Consider the following 25,193-nt stretch of genomic DNA (forward strand, 5'->3'; position numbering starts at 1 on the left):
CCCTTGCTTAAAATCAAATGGATCATAATATACCTCTTTTATATTTGTTCTGTTTATCTCTTCTTGAGTGAGCTTTCGAAGTATGTTTAAGGAATTGGTCTTTTCATCTGTGTTGTTGAGTTTATTAGCATAGAGATGCTCATGACATTCTCTTACCTCTTTAATATTTGTAGGATTGTGATATCCTCTTTACATTGCTGATAGTGGTAATTTGTGTCTTCTCTTTTTACAGTTCCTTCTGGCTAGAGGTCTATCAATTTTATTCTGCCCAGAGGACTAGCTTTTGGTGTCATTGATTTTTCTGTTTTGTTTTCCATTTAGTTTTCTTCTGCTCTTATCTTTATTATTTCATTTCTGCTTAACTTGGACCATATTTGCTCTTCTTTTTCTAGTTTCTTAAGGTGGAAGCTTCTGGATTTTGAAGATTTTAGGAGCGTTTTTGTGTCCATGCTCGTGAGAGGTATTGGTCTATAGTTTGCTTATATGTAAGTCTTTAATTTTGGTGTCAGGGTAATTCCGATCTCACAGAATGAGTCCGAAAGTGTTCCTTAATGTCCTGGAAGAATTCGTATAGAAGGTCAATGGTTTTAGACCTTGTTACTTTTTCTGATATAAGTGTTTTATATTATAAATTTCCCTTAAGTACTGCTTTTAGCTGCACCCCATGCATTTTGGTATGTCGTATTTCATTTTCATTTCATTCAAAATACATTCCATTAATGGGGGAGAAACAACTCAGAAAAGGAGTGTCTTAGTTACATAGTGCTACTAAAACAGAAAAGGTAAATTTTATTTTAGGTATATTTAACCACAATTAAAAAAAAATTTTAATGGGAAAACAGACTAGGAAAAGATTTGTAGTAATGATGGGGGAGGAAGGAGAAGCAGTTAAGCAATTTTGCTTCCACTCAAGGATTGGATTTATTCTCCTGTCTTAAGCAATGGCTCAGAAAATCAGACAAAATACAAATGTGAAACAACAGTTTTTAGTCATTGAACAGCAGGTAGCAGAAGACAGTGACTCCCCAGAGCAGAGTGGTTAAGAGCTACAGTGAGCTATGGCTCCTAATCAAAAGGTTGGCAGTTCGAACCCACTAGCTGCTCCATGGAAACTCTATGGGGCAGTTCTACTCTGTCTTGTAGGGTCGCTGTGAGTTGGAATTGACTCCACGGCAATGGGTTCTGTGTTTGTTTGTTTTTTTGTCCTGAGTCAATAAGGTCCCTGGGTGGTGCAAGTGGTATGTACTCAACTACTAATTGAAAGGTTGGTGGCTGGAACCCACCCAGCAGAACTGCAGAAGAAAGGCCTGGTTACCTGTTCCATAAAGATTACAACCAAGAAAACCTTATAGAGCTCAGTTCTACTCTGTAACACATGGGGTCACCATGAGTTGGAATTGACTTGATGGCAGTGGGCTTGGTTTTTGTTTTTATTGAGGCAGTAATGCCCTTCTGAGGACTCCATTTAGTGCCTTGTGAGTTAGGAGGTCTTCCTACTCTGGCTGGTGGGAACATGAACTGTTCTCAGCCATACGTGAGCTCCAGGAATTGTTTTGCCTGGGCCTTCCCTGGCCTTGTCAATTCCTTGCATACATGTGCTGATACTGGAGTATCAGTACTTGAGTACTCAGCTGTGGACTCAGTGGAGCTCTTTACAGATCTCCAGAGAGCTCTTGCTGTGTAGTTGTCTCTTCTCTGGCGCTCCGTGAAGTCTAGCTGCAGTGGCCTCTCAGATCACTGGATCCTGTCTCCTCAACTCAGGGAGATTGCTGGGCTTTATTTGGGTTTCCTCTCTGCTGCAGCCTGGGAACTCCCCAGGCCGTCTGCTGGGGCGACTGTAAGGCTTTCTCAGTTTGTCTCTCTGCTCTGGGGAATCACTGTCTTCTGCTGCCTGTTGTTCAATGACTGAAAACTGTTTCACATTTATTTTGTCTGATTTTCTGAGCCATTGCTTAAGACAGAGGATAAATCCAATCCTTCAGTGGAAGCAAAGTTGCTTAACTGCTTCTTCTCCCTCCCCCATTATTACTACAAATTTTTTTCTAGCCTGTTTTCCCATTTAAATTTTTTAAAAATTGTGGTTAAATATACATAATATAAAATTTACCATTTTAAGTGTACAATTCAGTGGTGTTAAGAACATTCACAATGTTGTATAGCCATTACTACTATCTATTTCCACATCTTTTTATCATCCCGAACAGAAACTCTAAACCCATTCAACAGTAATCCCCATTACTCCTTTCCCTATCCTCTGGTAACCTCTGTTCTACTTTCTATCTCTATGAATTCGCCCATTCTAAGATAACTCATGTAAGTGGATTCACCCATTATTTCTCCTTTTGTGTCTGGTGTATTTCATATAATAAAGTCTTCAAAGTTTATTCATATTGTAGCATGTATCAGAAATTTGTTCCTTTTTATGACTGCATAATATCTCACTGTATGGATATACAACATTTTACTAATCCATTCGTCTGTTCATGGATACTGGGTTGTTTTCATCTTTTGACTATTGAGAATAATGCTGCTATGATAGTATCTGTTTGAATCTCTGCTTTCAAGTCTTTTGGGTATATACCAGAGAGTGAAATTGCTGGGTCATATAGGGTCGCTATGAGTTGGAATCCACTTGACGGCACTGGGTTTTTTTTTTTTTTTTTTTAATGGTAATTCTGTTTTTACCTTTTTGAGGAAAGGCCAAACAGTTTTCCATAGTTGCTGCATCATTTTATATTCCCATCAGCAATGCATGAGAGTTCCATTTTTTCCACATCCTGCCAACACTTATTATTTTCTGGTTTTTGATGATAGCCACCATAGTAGGTAGGAAGTGGTATCTCATTGAGCTTTAGATTTACATTTCCCTCATGGTTAATGATGTTGAGCATCTTTTCATGTGCTTATTGGCTATAGAGAAAAGTCCATTCAAGTTCTTTGCCCATTTTTTAAATTGAGTTGTTCGTTTTTCATTGTTGTTGAATTGTAAGAACTCTTTATATGTTCTGGATATTAAACCCTTATCAGACATATGATTACTGAATATTTTTCTCCCATTCTGTCGGTTTTCTCATCACTTTCTTGGTAAAGCCCTTTGAAGCAGAAATTTAAAAATTTTTGATGAAGTTCAATTTATCTCTTTTGTTTTTTGTTGCTCATGCTTTTGGTGTCATATCTAATAATCCAGTGTCAAAAACTGGACCCTAAAGCATTATCCTGAATTTTTCTTCTGAGAGTTTTATGGTTTTAGTTCTCACACTTAGGTCCTTGGTTCATTTTGAGTTAATTTTTACGTATGATGTGAGGTATGGCTCCATCTTCATTTTTTTGCATGTGGGAATCCAGTTGTCCCAGCACCATTTGTTAAAGAAATTAATGCTTTCTCCATTGAATAGTCTTAGCAACCTTGTTGAAAATCAATTGACCATAGATTTATGGGCTTATTTCTGGACTTTGAATTCTATTCCACTGGTCTGTATATCTATCGTTATACCAGTACCAGACTATTTTGACTACTGTAGCTTTGTAGTACATTTTGAAATCAAGAAGTGTGACATCCTACTTTGTTCTTTTTCAAAATTATTTTGGCTACTCAGGGCCCGTTGCAATTCCATATGAATTTGAATTTTTCCATTTCTGCAAAGAGGGCTGTTTGAAGTTTAATAGAAATTGCATTGCATCTGTAGATTGCTTTGGGTAGTATTGCTGTCTTGACAATATTGCATCTTCTAATCCATGAACACAAGTTGTCTTTCCGTTTATTTACAAAAAAAAAAAGCCCATTGTCATCAAGTCTATTCCAACTCATAGTGACCCTATGGGACAGAGTAGAACTGCCCCATAGGACTTCCAAGGAGTGCCTGGTGGATTTGAACTGCTAACCTTTTGGTTAGCAGCCAGGCTTTTAACCACTGTGCCACCAAGACTTCTTCCATTTATTTAGGTCTTCTTTAATTTCTTTCAGCAATGTTTTTTTTATTTTTCAGTGCACAAGATTTCTACTTCCTTAGTTAAATTTATTCCTAAGTGTTTTATTCTTTTTGATGCTATTGTAAATGGAATTTTTCCTTAATTTTCTTTTTGGTCTGTTTATTGCTGGTGTACAGAAACACAATTGATTTTTGCCATGTTAACTTTGTATCTTACAGTTTTGCCAAATTTATTAGCTCTAACAGGTTTTTTGTGGATTCTTTAAGGTCTTCTATATATAAGATCAGCCAGAAACCCTGGTGGCATAGTAGTTAAGAGCTGCAGTTACTAACCAAAAGGTTGGCAGTTCAAATCCACCATGCAGTCCTTGGAAACCATATAGGGCAGTTCTGCTCTGTCCTGTAGCATCGCTATGAGTTGGAATTGACTCGATGGCAATGGGTTTGTTTTGTTTTTTGGGGGTTATATGTAAGATCATGTCATCTGCAAACAGATAATTTTACTTTTTTCTTTCTAATTTGGATGCCTTCTATTTCTTTTTCTTGTCTACCTTCTCTGGCTAGAGCTTTTAGTACTATATTGAAAAGAAGTGGTGAGGGCAGTCATCTTCCTCCTGTTCCTGATCTTAGGGGGAAAATCTTTCAGCCTTTCATCATTGGTTATGTTAGCTGTGGGTTTTTCATATATGGCTTTTATTATGCTGAGGAAGTTTTCTTCTGTTTCTACTTTGTTGAGTGTTTTTACCATGAAATGGTATTGGATTTTGTGAAATGCTTTTTCTGCATCGATTAAAATGATCGTGTGGTTCTTCTTCATTTTATTAATGTGGTGTATTGCACTGATTAATTTTCGTATGTGGAGCCACCCTGCATTCCTGGGATAAATCCTACTTGGTCATGGTGTATAATCTTGTAATATGGTATTGGATTCAGGTGTGCTTTTATTTTGTTGAGGATTTTTATGCCTATATTCATGAGGGATATTGGCCTGTAGTTTCCTTTCTTGTCATGTCTTTGCCTGGCTTTGGTGTCAGGGTAGTGCTGGCCTCATAAAATGGGAGAGGAAGTGTTCCCTCCTGTTTTTTGGAAGAGGTTGAGATGGATTGATGTTAGTTCTAATGTATTTGGTAGAATTCCCTAATGAAATAGCCTGATCCTGGACTTTTCTTTGTTAGGAGGTATTTGATTACTGATTCAGTCTCCTTCCTTGTTTATAGGTCTATTCAGATTCTGTTTCTTCTTTAATCAGTTTTGGTAGTTTGTGTGTTCCTAGGAATTTGTCCATTTCATCTAAGTTGACCAATTTGTTAGTGTACAATTGTTCATATTCTTTTATATTTTTGTAGAATTGGTAGTGATGTCCCCACTTTCATTACTATTTTAATAATTTGAATCTTCTGATTTTTTTTTTTAGTCACTCTAGCTAAAGCTATGAGTTGGAATTGATTCAACAGCAACAGGTTGTTGGTTGGTAGCTAAAGCTAAAGGTTGATCAATTTTTATCATCTTTTCAAAGAACCAACTTTTGGTTTCACTGATGATCTTTCTATTATTTTTCCACTCTCTATTTCATTTATCTGCACTCTGATCTTTATTATTTCCTTCCGTTAGCTTTGGGTTTATTTTGTTACTCTTTTTATTATTCTTCAATCTGTAACATTAGGCTGTTGATTTGAGATCTTTTATAACTGTAAATTTCCCTCTTAATACTGCTTTCACTGCATCCATAAGTTTTGGTATGCTGTGTTTTCATTTTTATTTGTCTCAAGGTATTTTGTGATTTCCCTTTTGATTTGTTCTTTGACCCATTGGTTAAGACTGTGTTGCTTAAAACCAGAGACACCATCAGCCTGAGACTGGAAGAACTAGAAGGTGCCCAGCTACCACTGATGACTGCCCTTACAGGAAATGTAACAGAGAATCTCTGATAGAGCAGGAGGGCAGTGGGATGCAGACCTCAAATTCTCGTAAAAAGACCAGACTTAATGGTCTGACTGAGACTAGAGAGACCTCGGAGGTCATGGTCCCTGGACCCTCTGTTAGCCCAAGACTGGAACCATTCTAGAAGGCAACTCTTCAGACAGGGATTGGACTGGACTATAAGACAGAAAATGATACTATTGGCTCAAGTAGACACATGAGACTATGTGGGCAGCTCCTGCCTGGAGGTGAGATGAGAAGGCAGAGGGGGACAGGAGCTGGTTGAATGGACACAGGGAATACAGTGTGGAGAGGAGGAGTGTGCTGTCTCATTAGAGGGAGAGCAACTAGGAGTACATAGCAAGGTGCGTATAAGCTTTTATATGAGAGACTGACTTGATTTGTAAACTTTCACTTAAAGTACAATAAATTTTAAAAAAAGCGTGTTCCTTAATTTCCATGTATTTGTGAATTTTCCATTTTCCCTTCTGTCATTGGTATCTAGTTTAATTCATTGTGATCAGAGAAGATAATGTTGTATGATTTCAGTCTCTTTAAATTTTTTAAGACTTGTGACTTGTTTTGTAGCCTAGCCTGGAGAATAATGCATGTAAATTGGAGAAGAATGTATATTCTGCTTTCATTGGGTGGAGTGTTCTCTATGTGTCTGTTAAGTCTAATTGATTTATAGTGGTGTTCAAATCCCGCGTTTTCTTAATGATCTTCTGTCTTGTTGTTCCAGGAGTTGGAATCGACTCAGTGGCAACAGGTTTGGTCTGGTTGTTCTGTCCATTACTGAAAGTAGGGTAATGAGGTCTCCAGCTATTATTGTGGAACTGTCTGTTTCTCTTCAAATCTGTCCATTTTTGCTTCGTATAGTTTGGGCTTCTGTTGTTAGATGTATATATGTTTATAATTGTTTTATCTTCTTGTTGGATGGAATCTTTTATTGATATAGAATGTCCTTTCTATAATTTCCCTCTTACATTGATATTTTCATTTTGTTCATACATTGTTTTCCTGACATCCTTTAGTTCTCTGGTTTCCTTGAGCACACTGAGCATATTTAACACAGTTGATTTAACATCTTTGACCAGTAGTTCCTATATCTGATCTTCCTCAGCAGTGGTTTCTGACAAATCCCTTTTTTTTCCCCTGCACATGGGCCGTACTTCCCTGTTTCTTGGTGTGTTCAGTGATTTTTTTGTGTGGCGAGATGGACATTCTGGAGATAAACATGGCAGCTCCGGAAATCCGATGACCTCACTCCTCAGGCATTGCGGTTACCTGATGAACGCTGCGGTTGTCAGCTTCTTTAGTGACTTTGTCAAACTGTGTTTGTAGAGTGTATGTTCTAATTGCATGTGGTCATTGACGTTTCTGTCCCATTACTTCTGCAGTCAGCCGATATTGTCCGTTGCCATCGCGTCAACCCTGACTCATGGCAGCTTCATTAGTAGTCCAACGCTTAACCGTTTGTGCCACCCGAAGACTCTGTAGTGAGCTAGTAGCCTGACAGATTTCACAAAAAAGCAAAGGGAAAAAAAAAAAAAAAACAACAGAAAGGGTACACTGGCCCTTTAAGCTGCTGCTACTGTGAGAGGCAGAAACTGTGGCAGCCTTCTGCACAGGTCCCTCAGGGCACTGCCACACCACCCAACTGTGCCAACAGTGCAGCCCCACAGCCTTGGAGGACAAGGTTCCCACTGCCTGCTCAGCCGTTCTAGGAATATGGGCCATCATGCCCTCCCCGACAAAGGGACTGATGGTGGCGGTTGGCACGTGTTATGTAGGAAAGATCAGCAGCCTGGCTCTTCATCAAACCACGCCCCTGGTTGACTGAAGTGTCGGATCAGGTTCCAGAGTTCCAAAATGGCTTAATTCCAATTGCTCTTTCCAGTGTAATGCTGTTTGGTGGAAAGACCAGCCTCTTTAGCTTCCTACCCTATCACCTTAAATGTCATCCCCTTGACTACTTCTTTGACTTATTAATTTTGAACGTTATTTATTGATCCCTGAGAAGATGAGTTTATAATGGCTGTATTTCTATTCACAATTCATATGTGTCTCTATCCATGGTAGATAGGCAGGTGTTCAGATATAAAAATGGTCAGAAGATCCTGCAACGTCATATCCAAGAAAGCCTTTAGATGCAGAAATGTTTTACAGATACTGATGTACCCTGTCAGTTTTTATATGCATCTCACATCATTTCGAATTGCCTTGAAGATGAATGGGTTTTCCTTTCGTGTTCTGGTTCACAGCGCGAGTGTATCTCCATCCACGTGGGGCAGGCAGGTGTCCAGATTGGCAATGCCTGCTGGGAGCTGTATTGCCTGGAACACGGAATTCAGCCCGATGGTCAGATGCCAAGTGACAAAACCATCGGCGGTGGGGACGACTCGTTCAACACGTTCTTCAGTGAGACCGGGGCTGGCAAGCACGTGCCCAGGGCAGTGTTTGTGGACCTGGAGCCCACTGTGGTTGGTAGGTCCTTGGGCACGAGATGGCAGCTTGCCTGGGTGGTGGGAAAGCCGCACTAAAGCCCCTTGTGTTCCCCTTTGAAGTCCTTTGCAGAAAGGACAGGACCCACAGGCATTGTTAGGGGACAAACTGAAAGTGTCAGTGGCTGCAGTCCGTGGGACGCAGCCTCTAACTTAGGAAAACCTACCCCTGGGGAAAGGCTGCTGTGCCAGCAGTAGAATGGGCTGATGGGAGAGTCACTCAGGCTGCCTCCTCCCGGGCAGTGGCTTATGTAGACCCGCCTGCTCAGTGTGGTGGGTGCTGGCTCTGTCCTTCATGCTGTGCACACTCGTGCAACAGTCTGGACCTTGACTTTGGGATTAAAAGTCTAAGTTAGAAGATTCCTTTGGTTTCTTCAGATCAGAAGCCCAAGGTGGTTTCCAACAAGAGCTGCCAAGAAAGCACCTTTCAGGGGCCACCCACAGGTGACAGAATGTCACTTTAAAGCTAGTAGGACCAAGGCTGCATATGGGGCCCTGGTGGGACTGCTTGGCAAAAATCACGCTGACCCAGTGACTGTCTGGTATTTAGGGGATCTTTAAATCCTACCCCTTGATGCAGCTACAGGTGTAAGAGAAGTGTGGGACTTCCCGTGTGCGTGTGTGCGTGAGAGCTGTGTTTCCCTTCACCTGAACTGGTTGAGCTGGCTTTTGTCCTGGGAGTTGACTTCACTGCCCTATAGCCATAAACTGCATCTGTGCTTTGCGAATACACAAGGAACGTTTTCTACATGACACTTAGGCTGTTGACCTATGAGGAATAGCATCTGCTTGTAGACTTGACTAATCTCCAATCTGTCCATCTTGGTGAGCACAATAAGCCTTAGAGGGTCACAGAGCGTGTGGTCTGTTTGCAGATGAAGTGCGCACGGGGACCTACCGGCAGCTCTTCCACCCGGAGCAGCTCATCACCGGCAAGGAAGATGCAGCCAATAACTATGCCAGAGGCCATTACACCATCGGCAAAGAAATCGTCGACCTGGTGCTGGACCGGATCCGCAAACTGGTGAGGAGAGAGTGCTGAGGAGGGCTTCGTACAAGTGTGGTCCTGGATGAGAGGGTAGGCTCGGCCTGTGAGTGGGTGGTCATTTTGGCAACACTTGGGCCGGAATTGTGAGCCCAAGTGCACTTGCAAAGGTCTTCCTTTAAAGTGTGCATTGAATTAGATCCATAGAGCCTCATTGTCTCCTGTTATTTGCTCTGTGTGAATAGCATTGACTGTGGAAGGTTTGAATCTGTGTATACCACAGAGGGAAACAGAGGGACCTGACTAGTGGTGGCTGGTGGTGGCTGTGCAGGCGCTGCTCACGTTGTCTGCTCTCTCTCAGGCGGATCTGTGCACAGGCCTGCAGGGCTTCCTTATCTTCCACAGCTTCGGGGGAGGCACCGGCTCGGGCTTTGCGTCTCTGCTCATGGAGCGGCTCTCGGTGGACTACGGCAAGAAGTCCAAGCTGGAGTTTGCCATTTACCCGGCGCCCCAGGTCTCCACGGCCGTGGTCGAGCCCTACAACTCCATCCTGACCACCCACACGACCCTGGAGCATTCCGACTGTGCCTTCATGGTGGACAATGAAGCCATCTATGACATCTGTCGGCGCAACCTGGACATCGAGCGGCCCACGTACACCAACCTCAACCGTCTGATTGGGCAGATCGTGTCCTCTATCACGGCCTCCCTACGATTCGACGGGGCCCTGAATGTGGACCTGACGGAATTCCAGACCAACCTGGTCCCGTACCCCCGCATCCACTTCCCCCTGGCCACCTACGCCCCGGTCATCTCGGCTGAGAAGGCCTACCACGAGCAGCTCTCTGTGGCTGAGATCACCAATGCCTGCTTTGAACCGGCCAACCAGATGGTCAAGTGTGACCCTCGCCACGGCAAGTACATGGCCTGCTGCATGCTGTACCGGGGGGACGTGGTCCCCAAAGATGTCAATGCGGCCATTGCCACCATCAAGACCAAGCGCACCATCCAGTTTGTGGACTGGTGCCCAACTGGATTTAAGGTAGGAGTGGGTGGTAGTCGTATCTGGCAGAATGCCTCAGATCCTGTGAGATAATGCTGTCCCTAGAATCGTGCCCTCTAAGGAGATGGTCCCTTGTTCCATAGCCGCCAGGCTCTTGGTCATGAGTTAGTGAACCAGAGTGATAATTTATTCAGTACTGTCTTTTGAGCTTCCTTTCTGACCCATCACCCTATATGTATATCTGTGGTGAGCATTTTCTCTGAACACAACAGGAAATTTCCTGAAGGACTTTTGTGCCCATTTTTGGATGACAGTATTAGTGTAGGAAATGTAGGTGGATCATAGAAAGGTAGGAATTTTCAGGGCATCTTGGAGGATCATGTGGATAGTGGATATGTTTGAAATTGGGATGTCGTATACGTTAGCTGGTTGCTGTCACTAAATCCCACTTCGTTTCATATATACAGAGAAGTTAAATCTAAGTGTCATGTGGGGTATTTGACTTAAAGAAAAATTATCATCAATCGTCTGGTGAGGACAATGATGACGTCTTTATTTCCCTCTGGGTAGGCCTAAAAATTCTGACCTGGATTTGCCTAAAACACAAAATTTGCCCCAGCCTCTTATGTGATCCATGGGGGAAACCTTACTGTCATTTTCCAGCTTTTTCTAGTACTTGATTCCTAACCACTATCCCTTGGAAACCCTGGTGGCATAGTGGTTAAGTGCTACAGCTGCTAACTTAAAGGTCAGCAGTTTGAATCCACCAGGCGCTCCTTGGAAACTGTGGGGAAGTCCTACTCTGTCCTACAGCGTCGCTATGAGTTGGAATCGACTCAACGGCAGTGGGTTTGTTTTGTTTTTAACCACTATCACTTATTTTCCTCTTGGAACTGTGCTTCTTTGGGCTTGCTTTTTGTGCCTCCTCCTCTGGTTCAGACCTTCCTTGCTTTGGGGGGATGACTGCAGTAGGTTCTGGCGTTTGCTACTCCAGGGTTCTTTCCCTCTAGTTCCGGGGTCAGCCTGGGTGGTAGGCCAACCGCCTGATTTTGCAAATAACGTTTTATCTGCACACAGCCATGCCTGTTCATTTGTGTGTTTGCTTGCGGCTGCCTTTGTGCTATAGAATCAGAGTTGGAGTAGTTACCACAGAGACCATATGGCCTGCAGAGCCCAGTGTGCAGTCTCGCCCTTCACAGAACACCTGCTGGCCTCTGCTGCATTGGGTCCTCTGTGCTGCTGCAGGTCATCTCTGTAGACCTATGACACTTTCAGTGCCTCCTTCCAATTCCAACCTCAACATGCCACCCACTCCTTCCCCCTGCTTGACCACACACAAAGCACCTCCTGGCTGTGAAAAGAATTCCTTTGCCCTTTGACAGCTGTCTGTCTCCTTTGCACGGGCCTGTTTAAAGGCAGTGGGGTGTGATCTTCTTGGCGATGTCATCACAGGTGTGTACTCTATCTAGGTGGAAAATATCTCAGCCACAGAAATTGATCACCATCATGTTGAGGCCTGTGGAGAAAATAATCTAGAAAGAATACAAAGCAGTGTTCACTTTCAGAAGGAAGACAGAGTCCCTCCACATGGGCGTCTATCCACATCACTATTTTCCTGGGACACAGGGCCCGTTGAGCAGCAAGCAGCTTGGCCCGGAGCCAGGTGGCTACTCCAGGCTCTTCTTTCCTCATTGTTTCCTTGTCTGAGGAAGCCATTGGCCCTGCTGTCTGGCGTCCTGCCTGGTGCTAGGAAGGGCTCAGTGAATGTGAGGTAAACTGTAGGTTCTCCCTGGTAGACAAAGGGTACCTACCTGTGTCTTCTGTTTGAGTAAACGTAGCTGCCATTTCTGGATGTGATATAGGTTTCATGGACTGTTTGCTCCCCCTTGTGTGACAGGTGGGCATCAACTACCAGCCCCCCACCGTCGTCCCCGGGGGAGACCTGGCCAAGGTGCAGCGCGCCGTGTGCATGCTGAGCAACACCACGGCCATCGCCGAGGCCTGGGCTCGCCTCGACCACAAGTTCGACCTCATGTATGCCAAGCGCGCCTTTGTGCACTGGTACGTGGGGGAAGGCATGGAGGAAGGCGAGTTCTCGGAGGCCCGGGAGGACCTGGCGGCGCTGGAGAAGGATTATGAAGAGGTGGGCGTGGACTCCGTGGAAGCAGAGGCCGAGGAAGGGGAAGAATACTAGATGGAGTGTGGCTGGCTGGTCCCATCCCGCTCTCACTACCCCCAAAGCTGCCCCCCAGCACAGCTGGTTTCCAGGTATTCCTGATAAAGCTTTTGTGTGAAGCCTGTCTGTTGTGATGCTTTGCTGGAGCACGCTCGGCTCTCTGCTCCCTGAAGTGTGGGTGGGACCCAGAGGCAGCGGGTCACACGTGGTGAGCTGGGTGGTGTCCGTGCTGCCGTTGTTGGCTGCCGTGGCGTCTGCTCCGACTCGGAGACCCCATGCACAACAGAACAAAATGGTGTCTGTGCCCTGTGGGCATCAGGGCTGGGCACACAGCCGTTACACACTTCTCAGAAGCTGGGGGAAATGCTCACTGTTCCAAATTTAAGGCAAAAAGAGTCCCTAAATTTCAGGAAGACCAAGTTAGGTTTTTAATGGAATTTGCCATTTTTCAGGCTTCCGCATTGATGGGATTTGGCGGACTCAGAATGGAGTGTTTCCATCTGAAGTCCCCAGAAAGGCTTGCTGCTGGTGGATGGTGGGTGGGCACGGAACCCCTAAAACTGTGGGTCCAATTTGTAGTGTCAGGGCATTTTTTCTGGGGAAGATTATCTCTTACTGAATTCTCCTTGGCATTCATGACTCACAGGTTAGAACTCGTAGGTTACAAGGAGTGGCTGGTGGATTTGAACCGCAGACCTTTTGGTTAGCAGCCAAGCTCTTAACCACTGTACTACCAGGGCTCCATCCATTATACTTTGGCACCCTATAAATGGTCTTGGTAGAGAGCCTTGTACCTTTGAATTTAAGCAACATATGTTGATGTCTGTTTGTAAAAGACCTAGCGTTGTTGTTAGCTGCTTTTAAGTCAGCCCTGACTCATGGTGACCCCACACACAACAGACCAAAATGCTGCCCAGTCTCGCGCCATCCCTGATTGGTTGGGGATCAGACCATTGTGCTCCATAGGGTTTTTGTTGGTTGATTTTCAGATCATCAGGCTTTTCCTCCTAGTTTCTCTTAGTCTCGAAGTTCCACTGAAACTTGTTCAGCATCATAGCAACATGCAGGCCTCCAAGGACAGGTGGGCGGTAGCTGCACATGAGGTGCACTGGCCAGGGATTTAACTCAGGTCTTCCACCTGGAAGGTGAGAAGGATATCGCTGGCCACCACTGCCCCTGAAAGACCTAATCGTTAGTTGCCGTCGAGTTGATTCTGACTCATGGAGACTTTGTCAGACCTGAAAGTGAGGTCTGGGAAGGTGAAGTCTCTGGTATTCACCACCAGTGACCAGACACAGAACTAATTCTAAATCACATGGGCCCTTATTTGCCGTGAGATGACCATTAATCAAAAGGTAACAGAAAACATCTTGAACTGGACTGTCAATTTTTCGGAAAGGTTTATTATCAACTGAAGGAAACCACCAGTGGCCTGCTCTGAGAATGTTGGTGTGAGAGGCCTCCTCCACCCCAGTGGCGCAGGAAGTACCTGTCTCAGGTGCTCCCCCGAGTGGGGCTCTTCCCAGGCCCACCCCCCTTGGGCAGCCTGGTGGCACTGGGCTGTCGGGGCATCCTCTGGCTGGTTCCCTCCCGGCTGCTCCGTTCTGCCAGGGCCGGGGCTCCACTGAGTACGGCGCTGCCTTTGTTTCTCCCTGAGAACACAAACACAGTTGTTAGGACCCAGGGCAACTCCATGGTCACAGCACACCTACCATACCACGCTCCTTGAACAATATTTGTGTCATTAGTGGTCGGGAGAGCAGAAGCCGCAGGTCAGCTTGGGAGGTGAAGTCTGGGAAGTTCCCCTGGCTGCTCTGCACACCTGTCCCAGTGTGTCACACCTGCCAGGAGCTCATGAGCAGGGCCACCTGGAGCTGTTGCAGGCACTATGCATCTCTCCCTCTCCAGGTGTTCTCATCTCTTCCAGAACGTTCACACCTCAGCCACCCGCATGTACTTCCCTGATGAGACTCGTGGTGATGCAGGAAGCACCTTGGTTATCAGGCATCTGTCAGATTTCTGAATTTGGGTTTTGGAAACTTTTTCATACTTGGTTTCCTACTTTTGCCCATCTTTTCTGTTATGTAAGGAAGAGGTTAGGACCTTCTATTAATTTCCCTAAGTTTCATTCTGCTCTTAGTAATTATTGATCAACAACTGTCAACACTTAAAATTAATTTTAAAGTGCAAATACAAGAAGGTATTTTTGTATCCCAAGCTCTGTTAAGACTGCGTGGTGTCAGCAGGCTCAGTTACCTCAGGCCCACCCCAGCCCTGTCAGCTCTATTGACTCCACTCGGGGCTCAGTCTCCAGCCAGTGTAAGCAGGTCAAGACACACCCCATTTAGGAGTGTGTCCACATTTGAGCCCATCACACATGAACCCCTTTGGCTCTGTTCCAAATGCTACTTGTTCTCTAAATTGTCGAGGTAAGCCAGTGGATACAGTTCTTCCGCTGCAAGGTAGGAGTCACAGTTGGGCCTCAGGAATTCTGCAGATACACAGCAGTCAGGCCTTACTCTAAGGTCCAGCTACTGGATTTCATGGCCGGATTCCTGCTGAGGCTTGAATGCTTGAGCCTCCCTCTGACCACAAGACCGTCACACACAGATACACGTGGCCGTCACATGCAGACAGATGTGACTGGCTCAGATATGGATCTGTGGTGTACTGCCTTAATTCTCCTCTTTGGCCCCTACTCTTTGGGCTGTTGTGCAGACAGCCAGAAAGATCTGCAACCATGCTGGGGTCGGAGCTTTATTGTAAAGAAGGCTCAGAATTTGGACAGCTTATCAGTGAGACAGAAACCCTGGTGGTGTAGTGGTTAAGTGGTACAGCTGCTAACCAAGAGGTCAGCAGTTCGAATCCACCAGGCGCTCCCTGGAAACTCTGTGGGACAGTTCTACTCTGTCCTATAGGGTCGCTATGAGTCGGAATTGACTCGATGGCAGTGGGTTTATCAGTGAGACTACCAGGACCCAGAGGAGGACAAAGCACACCGGGAGGACCTAGAAGGGTAATAGGCTGCCTATGTGGCCAGTCTCCTTTGAGTGCCCTTCTTCAGGCTCTTTGCTTAGGCCTGGTGGGGGCTGTCCTGTAGGTCAGCTCTAACAGCCCATGTCCCTGGGCTGACCCCCAGCCTCACCTGGCTCCTCCTCTGGCCTCAACATCAAGTGTAGTCCAACAGCCTGCAATGGTTGCACTATTCACAATAGCCAAAAGGTGGGAACAACCCAAATGTCCATCAAGAGGTGAATGGATAAACAAAATGTGGCATATCTGTACAATGGAATACTATTCAGCCAGGAAGAGAATGAAGTCCTGATACATGCTACAACACGGGTGAACCCTGAAAACATTACACTGAGTGAAGTAAGTCAATCACGGGAGGACAAATATTGTATGATCCCATTTACGTAAAGTATCTAGAAGGGGTAAACGTGTAGAGACCAGAGTTTATTAGTAGTTACCAGGAGTAGGAAGGTGAGGAAAAGGGGAGTCATTGTTTAGGAAGCAGTGAGTATCTCTTTATGGTGATGGGAAACTTGGCAATGCACATGGTGATGGTTGTACAACATGGTTAATGTAATTGGCGTTACTACATGGAACATGTGGAAAACACTGGATTGGCAAAGTGTTATATATTTTTTACAACATCGACAACAGAACAGCCTGCAACGGTGAGTCATGAGTTCTTGGAGAAAAGATGCAACGAGATGTCTCAGGGGCTCAGTAAGTCATTGCTGTTTCACAATTTGTCACCTTTTTGAGCAAGAGGGGCCTCTGTGTTTTCGACACTGCAGATCCTAGCTCCTCCAGGAGGACTCAGGCTCGTGTCCCATGGTGTCTAATAGTGATACTAAATTCTCCCCATGATTTTCGTAGGGATAGGATGGCCCTACTTATGAGAATTTCTGGAAAGTTCTTCCTCAAGGAACCAAGGGGATCTTGCTGCCTAGTGGGGTGAGGAGGGTTACAATGGTCCCGCACCTTCCCTTCCTTTGATTCCCCTGCTTAAGTGCTCACATACATCTGATTCGGTTTGTCGTACTGTGGCGGCTTGCATGTTGCTGTGATGCTGGAAGCTATAACACCAGTATTTCAAATACCGGCAGGGTCACCCATGGTGCACAGGTTTCAGCAGAGTTTCCAGACTAAGACAGACTAGGAAGCAAGGCCTGATGATCTATTTCAAAAAATTACCCAACGAAAACCCTATGGATCACGACAGGATATCGTCCAATAGAGTTCTGGAAGATGAGCCCTCTAGGTTGAAAGGCACTCAAAATACACAGGGAACGCGATAATGGACTCGAGCACGCCAACAGTCATGGAGATGGCACAGGACTAGGCAACTTTTCCTGTCATACATAAGGTTGTCATGAGGCAGAGCCAACTCAATGGCAACTAAAACAATACATGATCCTGAGCTGAGGAGATAGAGCGGAGGAGTGTGTTGGGGGTGAAGTTGGGCCAAGGCGGCCTCCCAGTAACTCATGAAAAAGACACAGCAGGGAGCATTCCTAAACCATCACCACACATTCCCTTTGGTACAAAGTGCCTGTGTTCTGGTCCCCACCAGCTGGTCGGTGGGCGGGGAGCTTCCGCAGCCAGGCGAGGCACATGAGATCTGTGGCCTGACGCTGGGAGCTTAGGTGCCCCACACCCTCGGCAAAGGACATTTCCTGAGGGAACTATGGCTCAGCGTTAACTCACCCTCAGCAAACAGCAGGGCAGGCCTCAGGTGGGGCCTGCCTTTGCAGCCAGCTTTTCTTCAGCCTGCCACATGACAGAGTTACTATCCAGCCAAGGTCCGAAGTTGCCAGCAAAAAGCGTAACTTACACACAGGCTGTGGAACAATGCTGTACTCATAATAGAGAAGAGACAGAGCAAGGTCAGCCTCAACTGTGGTGCCGGTCCCCCATGGCCAGTGAGTATTCCCCGTAGCCAACACAGAGCTGGTGTTCTGCACAGCCCCCTCTAGAGCCACAGGTGAGGGACACTGTTGTCTCCCTACCAGGAACACATCCTGCAGTGGGGTTGGCCAGGTGCCATACGGTACACAATGCACAAAGCTGAGCAAACGTTGACTGTATCCAGAGCAGGGAGGAGGCTACCTGATAAGGAGCAGAACTCAGAGAGAGAGGCTCAGTTCCCAGCCTGCATTATGAGAGAACATGCTGGGCTCAGGGGTCTGGCTGGGCAGTCCAGGTGGGGTCAGAAGGCTGTGCAATAGACCATTTTCCCCTTTTCCCACCAGTTACTTCCCCTCCTCAACATCACAACCAGATCTCTTTCAGAAACTGAAAACAGAGAAGACAAAAGTAGCAAAGAGCAAAAAATATTCATCTTTAAATCTGACAGGGCCGATGGAAATAAGGACCAATATAACTTTGAGCCACAGACTTGAAGAAAACCATTTAACGTGAATGTAAGCCCCCTCTATCCAGCTCTGTGTGGTTCTCAGAGCCACGTGCTCTCATGGTCAGCAGGGAGAACCATTCGAGGCTCCTCATCTTATATGGGGAGGCTCAGAGCCAAGGAGGGGGAAAAGTGCGGCTGGAGGCCCAGGAGGATGGTCAGGGCAGCGCCTGGGAGTGGCAGTCCTGCTTTGGGGAGCCTGTCGGGGCCGCTCCCTTGAAGCTGGTCACACTGGCCCCCTGGCCCCCTCCTGGTGGGGTTATCAGGGTTAGATGAAAAGACCACAGGCTGGGGGCAGAGTGGCAGTGGTAAGCTGGTGCCCACAGGTGGTTCCTTGAGGCTCTGTCACAGACAAGACAGGGTCATGAGCGTTAATGCAGGCTGAGTTGTTCTTTTCAGTCTATGGTGCTGAAACCAGATTGTGGCCACTCAGTATTTTGTGACCTGATCAAGCAAGGGAGTCCATGGGTGGCACAGTTAAGTGCTCGACTACTAGCGATCTGCTTCTGAAAGGTCATACATAGCCTTGAACACTCTATGGAGCAGTTCTACTCTGTATACGTGGGGTCCTCACGAGTCGGAAGTGACTAACAATAAAGAAGCGAGGAGTTCCTGGGTGGTGCAAATGGTTAACGCGCTCGGCCGCTCAAAAAGGTTGAAGGTTCAGGGGCCTTAGGAGAAAGGCCTGGCAATCGATTTCTAAAATACCAGCCACAGAAGACCCTATGGAACAGTTATACTCTGACACATATGGGGCTGCCATGAGATGGTGTCAACTCAATGGCAACGGTTTGGTTTTTTGGTTTAATGAAGCAAAACCCCAAAACACACCAGCCTGTCAGCCAGGCAGGGGGTGCCTGAGGCCATCTGGCCATTTGCTTTTTTGGTGGGGCCTACGTGAGCCCCAACTGACCACCCCCTGTACACTGCTGGCAGAGCCGCTGAGGCAGGAGTCCTTATAGAAAGCCCCGAGGTGCACTGTGCTCCTGTTCTGTCCTACCGTCTTCCAGGGAGGACCACTGCATGGTGACATGTGCCAGTGGAGTGCCAGGGCAAAACATCAGACTGACTAGAGTGTCCGCTAGATGCATGTTTGTGTTAGGATGGAAAAGGATGGCAGGAGGGGAGAGCAAGAAAGCACCACAGGGAGGTGAGCATCTAGCAACCCCCAGGGCCACTGCCATGTCCCAGGAGCACGTGGAGTGTCCTAGTGGGGGCCTGTGTGTTGCCCCAGGCAGAATGCACAGCTCTCCCACAAGGCCAGTGGGCCAGGCCTGGTGGCCAGAGAGTGATGTCCTGGGTGTCCATCTCTGCTGCTGCAGAGTACGACGGCAGGCCTGCGCTGCCGCCCTCGGGCCATACTCCCAGCACACACGCAAACGTGACAGCAAAGACAGACATGCAAAACGTGTGTGGGGGCCCTTCTAACTTCATTTAGACAATTTCCTGGAAGGGTGTCCCAGTGACCCCTCTCCACACAAGCACACACGGCTCTTATTGGAGCAGCGCTGCCCAGTAGAAATACGATGCAAGCAGCATATGTAATTTCTAATTTTCTAGTAGCCACATTAGAAGCCTGGGTGACACAAGCAGTTTGCAAGCGGCTGCTAACCTAAAGGTCAGCAGTTCAAACCCACCTGGTGGCTCCACGGAAGAAAGGCCTGGCAATTTGCTTCTGTAGGATCACCATGAATCTGAATTTCGAATTAGTAGTCACATTAAAAAGTAAACAGGTAAAACTAAAGAATGTATTTTAATTAACCCAAGATAACCAATGCTATCATTTCAACATGTTATCAATATTAAAAGGATTAATGAGCGGCCACAGGCTTTTTTTGTGCCAATTCTTTGACACCCATTGTGTGTACTATACTCACAGCCCATCTTGGTTCCGAGAGGCTGTGTGTGGCCCTGCAGCTCCCTTACTGGACAGTGCAGCTCCATGGAAGTTCACGGCTTCCACACCCCAAACTTCGTCCTACGTGTCCTGGGTGGGCATCTTTTTAAACATATAGTTTTCCTATTAACTTAAACAGAACACTCAGCTGAATTTGACTTTTTCCCCCTGACAACTCCAGGCCCCCACCATGACAACCATTGCCTCCCTGTGGTTTGGGGTTTTGCAGTTTCCCCTTTTCTGCTGGGGAGCCGGAAGGGGCATGAGTGAGTTCGTCTGTGAGTCCCTGCAGGCCACTTGGATGGCCAGGGGACAGGAGTCCAAACAACCCTGCGGTGCCTGCTGCAGCTTACTGCACCCACCTGACTCTTCAACCTGAGTAACTCCACACACAAACACACAGTTCTGTAGGAAACTCAGGGTCAGTTAACCTCAGCATCCCCAAATCCTCCTCACCGTCCCAGGCCACCAGGGTCACTCTGACAGCCCCCTCTATTTCTTCCATCCCAGATCCCAGTATGACCAGGGCAGCTGGTAGGTCTGAGAAACAGGTCCTGTGACACATGGGCCTCAGAGGTCTTGATGCTCCCACTGGTGGCTGTGTGTCTTGGTCCCAGCATACTCCTGGCATGGCCCCTTATTATGGACTGAATTGTATCCCTGCCCAAAGTATGTACTGGAGTCCTGACCCCAGTACCTGTGGATGTGATCCCGTTTGGGAGTAAGGTTTCTTTGTTAAGTTAACGAGGCAATTTCAGGGTACCGTGTGTTCTAAACTCCTGAGTGTTCTCAGGAGCAGCAGAGACACAGAGAAGCAAGTCTGAATATGGGAAGACAGATGCCACATGAAGCTCTCCAAGGAACTGAGGAACACCAAGGCTACAGAAGCTGAGACAAGAACCTTCTCCCAGAGTTGACCGAGAGAGAGAGACCCTCCCCCTAGAGCTGGGGCCCTGAATTTGAACTTCTAGCCTCCTAAACTGAGAAAATACATTTCTGTTCTTCAAGGCCACTACTGTGGTATCTCTGTCATAGCAGCACTAGGGAACCAAGACACCCCTCATCTGCCCTGATCCCCCCTCCAGCCCCACTGCCATATAATAAATTATTTAATAAGGCCTTTCTCACTACGATCTAGTAACTCCCACCCAAGTGACTGGGCAGGACTGTGTAATGGGGTAATTGTGGCCCAACAAAGGGACTGGTCAGTTTTGCCATTTCACTGAATTTAAAATGAGCCGCCCCAGAGGTGGGAAAGAGGACCCCACCACCACCAAAGAAGAGCAGCCAGAAGCCAGCACGTCCTTTGGACCCACGATTCCTGTGCTGAAAAGCTCCTGGAAATAGGACAAGGAGAGAGAGACAATGAGCTGTAACTGTGAAGACAGTGAGAAACAGAGGCAGCAGAGACCCGGCAGCCCGAAACGGCTAGGTGGGCTTTGTGGCCCACTGAGAAAGCGGAATGCCTCTGGGAAGAGGCCTAGGGCCAGGGAGAGGTGTGCCTGCCAGCACAGCTGGGGAGAGGCTGTCCTGATGGAGGAACTATCCTGAATATTCCTGAGCCTGGATAGTAACTGTTATTTCTCTAATAAATCCCATAATCATGAGTATTGTCCGTGAGTTCTGTATGGCCACTGCAATGAATGATCGAACGTAGCAGAAAAGTAGAGAGTGCCGTGGAAGGACAGTTGGTGTCAAAATTGGTAAAGATGGCAGGGAGGGAGGTTGTCTGGCCTCTGCCTCATGGGAGTCTGCCTTGTGCTGTTGATCTTGGTTCTCCTTCCCCCTTGTGGGGTTGAAGGAGGTCGGACACCGCCTCCACATCATTTTTTACACCCTCTAAGTCAGCCAGCCCCAGGGTTCCTCCACCCCAACGCAGCCGAACCCACAGAGCACCTCAAGAACTGTGTTCTCGCCAGGGCCCAGCACAGCCTTGAGCATCTAGACCAGGGGTGCACCTCAGGGACTGAGCACTCTGGAGACCCAGCTCTCCATGTTGCTCCTGCTCTCATCCCTGGAGCCCCCACTGTCACATGGCGCTCCCCAGTGTTCCCACTCATACAACTGTGCCACGCTGGCGGCTGCCACTCTTCACCCTCCCCAAGACAGCTCTCTTCACTGTGACCCTGACCACTGGGAGGGTCCGCTGGCCCCATCTCCCCTCATTCAGACACCCTGCTTATGCCTCCCACTGGGCGTGCCTCCCTACCTCAAATAAAACCAGTGCCTCCCCTTCCCCTTCACCCCACCCCTCCTCCCTAGATCTGGTGGTGGCATCTCCCCTCACCAGCCTCCCAGGTCCCTCCTCTGTTCACATCCCTAGATCCAATGGCCCCCAAGCCTTGCTGACACAACCCCTGATATGCTTCTTGACATTCCACCCTCCTCCTGTCACCCCAGGTCAGGCCTGGCTCCCCCAGAGGCCGGGAGGTGCTGCATTCCCTGCCCTGCCGTCCCACATTTGGCAGGGAGAGTCCCTGGAGGGTTACAGGGTGACATCTGCCACTCCAGCTGGTACTGAAAGCCTGCCTAGTGGCCCTGCTGACCATCCCTCCCCCAGCTTAACCCCTGAACTCCAGCAGAGCTGCCCAGGACTGGACTTGGCCCCACTGCCACCCCTGTCTCTTTGTCCATCCTGCCTCCCTACTGTGCCCAGCACCCAGGTTTACAAAGCATAAGTACTCTGTCTCCTCCAAGAAGTAGGATGCCCTGGCCCAAGGCAATGTTCTGCTCCCTCATCGAAGCCTGGCAATCCACCCACTCCTGCTCCTATCATCGGCCTTCCCTGCACCTCCCTGGGCCTGAGCAGTGAGGCACAGGAGGGTGGCTGCTGGTCTGTGGGGAGGGCCTCAAGAAGGGAGGTGTGGGAGACAGCCATGCCCTGAGTTTCCGGTGGCACCTGCAATAGCGAGGTGGGGATGCGGGGAGGGGCATGAGGGAGGCACAACACCAGCACCCTAGGGGACCTCAGGCCCTCACCACCCCCTGGCTCTAGGACCCCAGTCTCATCACACCACCAGGCCTGGAATGTAGCCTGGCTCAGACACCAGGCAGGAAAGGGGACTCGCAAGCACAAGTCAGTCATGCACCACTGCCAGGGAAATTGGGGGACGGACCAGCATCTCCACCTCACCCTCCGGGAGGTTCCCCGAGGCCTAGGAGCCTGTCCAGGTGACAGCTTCCGAGAGGCTGAAGCATGTCCAGGCCAAAGGCTGTGCTTGCCACAGCACCCATGCTGTCCTCAGGCCTCTCCCTGCTTCTCTGCCTGTTGTCATCCCTTGGAGTCTCACCTAGCTAACACCTAGCGGGATTAGCTAGGAGGTGTGGGGGTGCAGGTCCCTCCCCCTAACACCTGTCTGAATGCATGGCCTACAAGTTCTGCAGGTCATCTCTAACCTTGAGATCGTGCCCTCTGTGTCTACACGGTGACACGGCTGGCTCGTGGTACTGCCCTTGCAGCTTGAGGCTGATCTGGCCGGCTGGGGCCACAGCCGTTTCCACGGAAATGAGAGCACCAACCCCCAGAGATAAGCCAATAAACGCAACCTGCAAAAGGAGAGAACAGGCAGCAAGAGAACCGGAGGGAACCAGGGGGCCCCGGAGAGAGAGGCGAGAGCGTGGCAGCCGGGCCGTGGAGCAGAACCGGAGAGGCCGCGGGAAAGGAGGGCCTTGCAGGGGGGCTACTGTTCTTGGCAGAGAGAAGGGAGGCCTCTGGAGGTCGGAGAGAGACACAAAGAGAGCAGACAGAGCATGGTCAGTGTGGAGGCTGGAGCGCACGTGCCCAGGGCCTGTTAGGACGGGCGCAGGCACCCAGGGCCCTGCACTCCCACCACCCAGACACCAGCCCCTTCCCAGGACGCCCGTGCAGTGCCCACAGGCCTCTGGGCAGGGAGGAAGCCCTGGACCCCTGTCACTTGCCTGGGAAGTTCTACTGAGTCTCATTGAGTCTCCAATGGCCACGGGGGGCAGAAACGACACACACGGAGGGTGATTTGGAGCAGGCACTGTGGTTCCAGCACCTATGCACCCCACAGTCACCTCTGCATCCCCGCAAGCTGGGAGTGCTGCATGTTCTAGAAAAGCTAGGGGCCACTGTAGGCCCCCACCCTGCAGTCCAGACCCCTAGGAAGGGCCTGGGCTGGAGTGCGGCATGAGCAAGGGGGTGCCAGGAAAGCTTCTGCCTGCCCCACCCCCCGAGGACAGGGACCAAAACCATCTTGTCCCCCGTGTTTGTGAAATGAAGGTATAGAGAAGAGGCGGGAAGAGTGCTGGGGATGCAAAGGGTCCAGAGGAGCGCTGGCCTGCTTGGGCTGCCCTGGGGCACCCTCCCCGAGCACCCCAGATTTGGAGGTGCCCCCTCGAGGGCAGCAGCGATCACGGAGCAAGCCCTTGCAATGGGCCCTGCGGCTCCAGAAGCAAAACCAACAGAAAGGTCTGGCCGCTCCGCGCCAAGCCTCTACGCACGTCCTGCCCTCTCCCTGTGCCGGCGGCCCCAGCTCTGACCTCGAGTCTCAGGCACGCTGGCCGCGGGCAGAGGAAGGGCTGCAGGGTCCGCGGGCTCGCTCGCCAGCCTCTGCCCGGCACACATGGACTGGAGCATCTGGAAGACAGCAAGCGGGGCCACGTTCAGCTTCAGCAGGTCGACCAGGATCCTGGCGAGAACAAAAAAGCGGGCGCAGTGAGCCCACTAGCCGGGGCCGGGCCTGCTCGGCGCGCCCGCAGGACCCCATCCCTACAGTGGCCGCCAGTTAAGGGCGGGACTCCTCCAGGCCAGCGGAGCCGGGGTCGGCCGAGCGCCAAGCCTCCCGCACCCGCTCACTTGAAAACGTCGGGGTCGATGGCGCCGCCCGCCGCTTGCGCCAGCTCGTAGAGCTCCATCTCCTCGGCGCTCAGCACCTTCTTTCGCCGCAGCACCAGCTTCTGCAGGGCTGCCTCCAGCCCCGCCGGCGGCCCCTGCCCCGGCCCGGAGCCCGGCGCCGCCATCAGCGCGGCGGGAACTGCGCGCGCACTGGGCGCCCGCGCCTCGGCCCCGCCTTCCGCGCCACAGCGCCCCCTCCTGGCCGTTTCCGCCGCCAAACCTGCGAGGGCAGGGGGGCCGGGACTCCGTCCGTGCCGCCATCCGACCCCGTAGCATTTATTAAGCGCCTATTGTGCATCGGCTAGGGGGTCCCAAGATGAACCGCCCGGATCCGCTCCTGGGCGATTCCGGGCTAGACTGCGTTGGTCGTGCTTGTTCGAGTATCAGCGCTCAGCCCAGTGTCGAGCACATAGTAGGCGCTCAATAAACGCTTGCTACGTCTTCTGCGCCACATGTAATCGTTAGGTGCCTGTTCACCACTAGGAGGCGCTCCTCGGTG

At 48.9% G+C, this 25,193-nt stretch overlaps 2 protein-coding genes across 3 annotated transcripts; one reads left to right on the forward strand and one right to left on the reverse strand.

Annotated features, from left to right (window-relative positions):
- Positions 1-4,126: 4,126 nt before the first annotated feature.
- Positions 4,127-12,545, forward strand: LOC126065858 (tubulin alpha-3 chain). The gene is made up of 5 exons (XM_049866419.1): positions 4,127-4,147; positions 8,114-8,336; positions 9,229-9,377; positions 9,700-10,380; positions 12,239-12,545. The coding sequence occupies exons 1-5, from the start codon at positions 4,127-4,129 to the stop codon at positions 12,533-12,535; spliced, it is 1,371 nt and encodes a 456-aa protein (XP_049722376.1). The 3' UTR covers positions 12,536-12,545.
- A 1,355-nt stretch (positions 12,546-13,900) lies between these two features.
- LOC126065659 (mitotic-spindle organizing protein 2B) lies at positions 13,901-25,161 on the reverse strand. 2 transcript variants are annotated; one of them, XM_049865932.1, is made up of 4 exons: positions 24,656-25,161; positions 24,340-24,488; positions 23,383-23,547; positions 13,901-14,169 (listed from the first exon to the last, which is right to left on the reverse strand). In XM_049865932.1, exons 1-4 carry the CDS (start codon positions 24,817-24,819, stop codon positions 14,012-14,014), a joined length of 636 nt encoding a protein of 211 aa, XP_049721889.1. In that variant the 5' UTR covers positions 24,820-25,161; the 3' UTR covers positions 13,901-14,011. The 2 variants fall into 2 exon arrangements, with proteins under 2 accessions (XP_049721889.1, XP_049721888.1); XM_049865931.1 differs by lacking the exon at positions 23,383-23,547 and having other exon boundaries at positions 24,656-24,856.
- Positions 25,162-25,193: the final 32 nt, after the last annotated feature.

Source organism: Elephas maximus, chromosome 22, assembly GCF_024166365.1.
Source record: "Elephas maximus indicus isolate mEleMax1 chromosome 22, mEleMax1 primary haplotype, whole genome shotgun sequence".
Lineage (NCBI taxonomy): Eukaryota > Metazoa > Chordata > Mammalia > Proboscidea > Elephantidae > Elephas > Elephas maximus.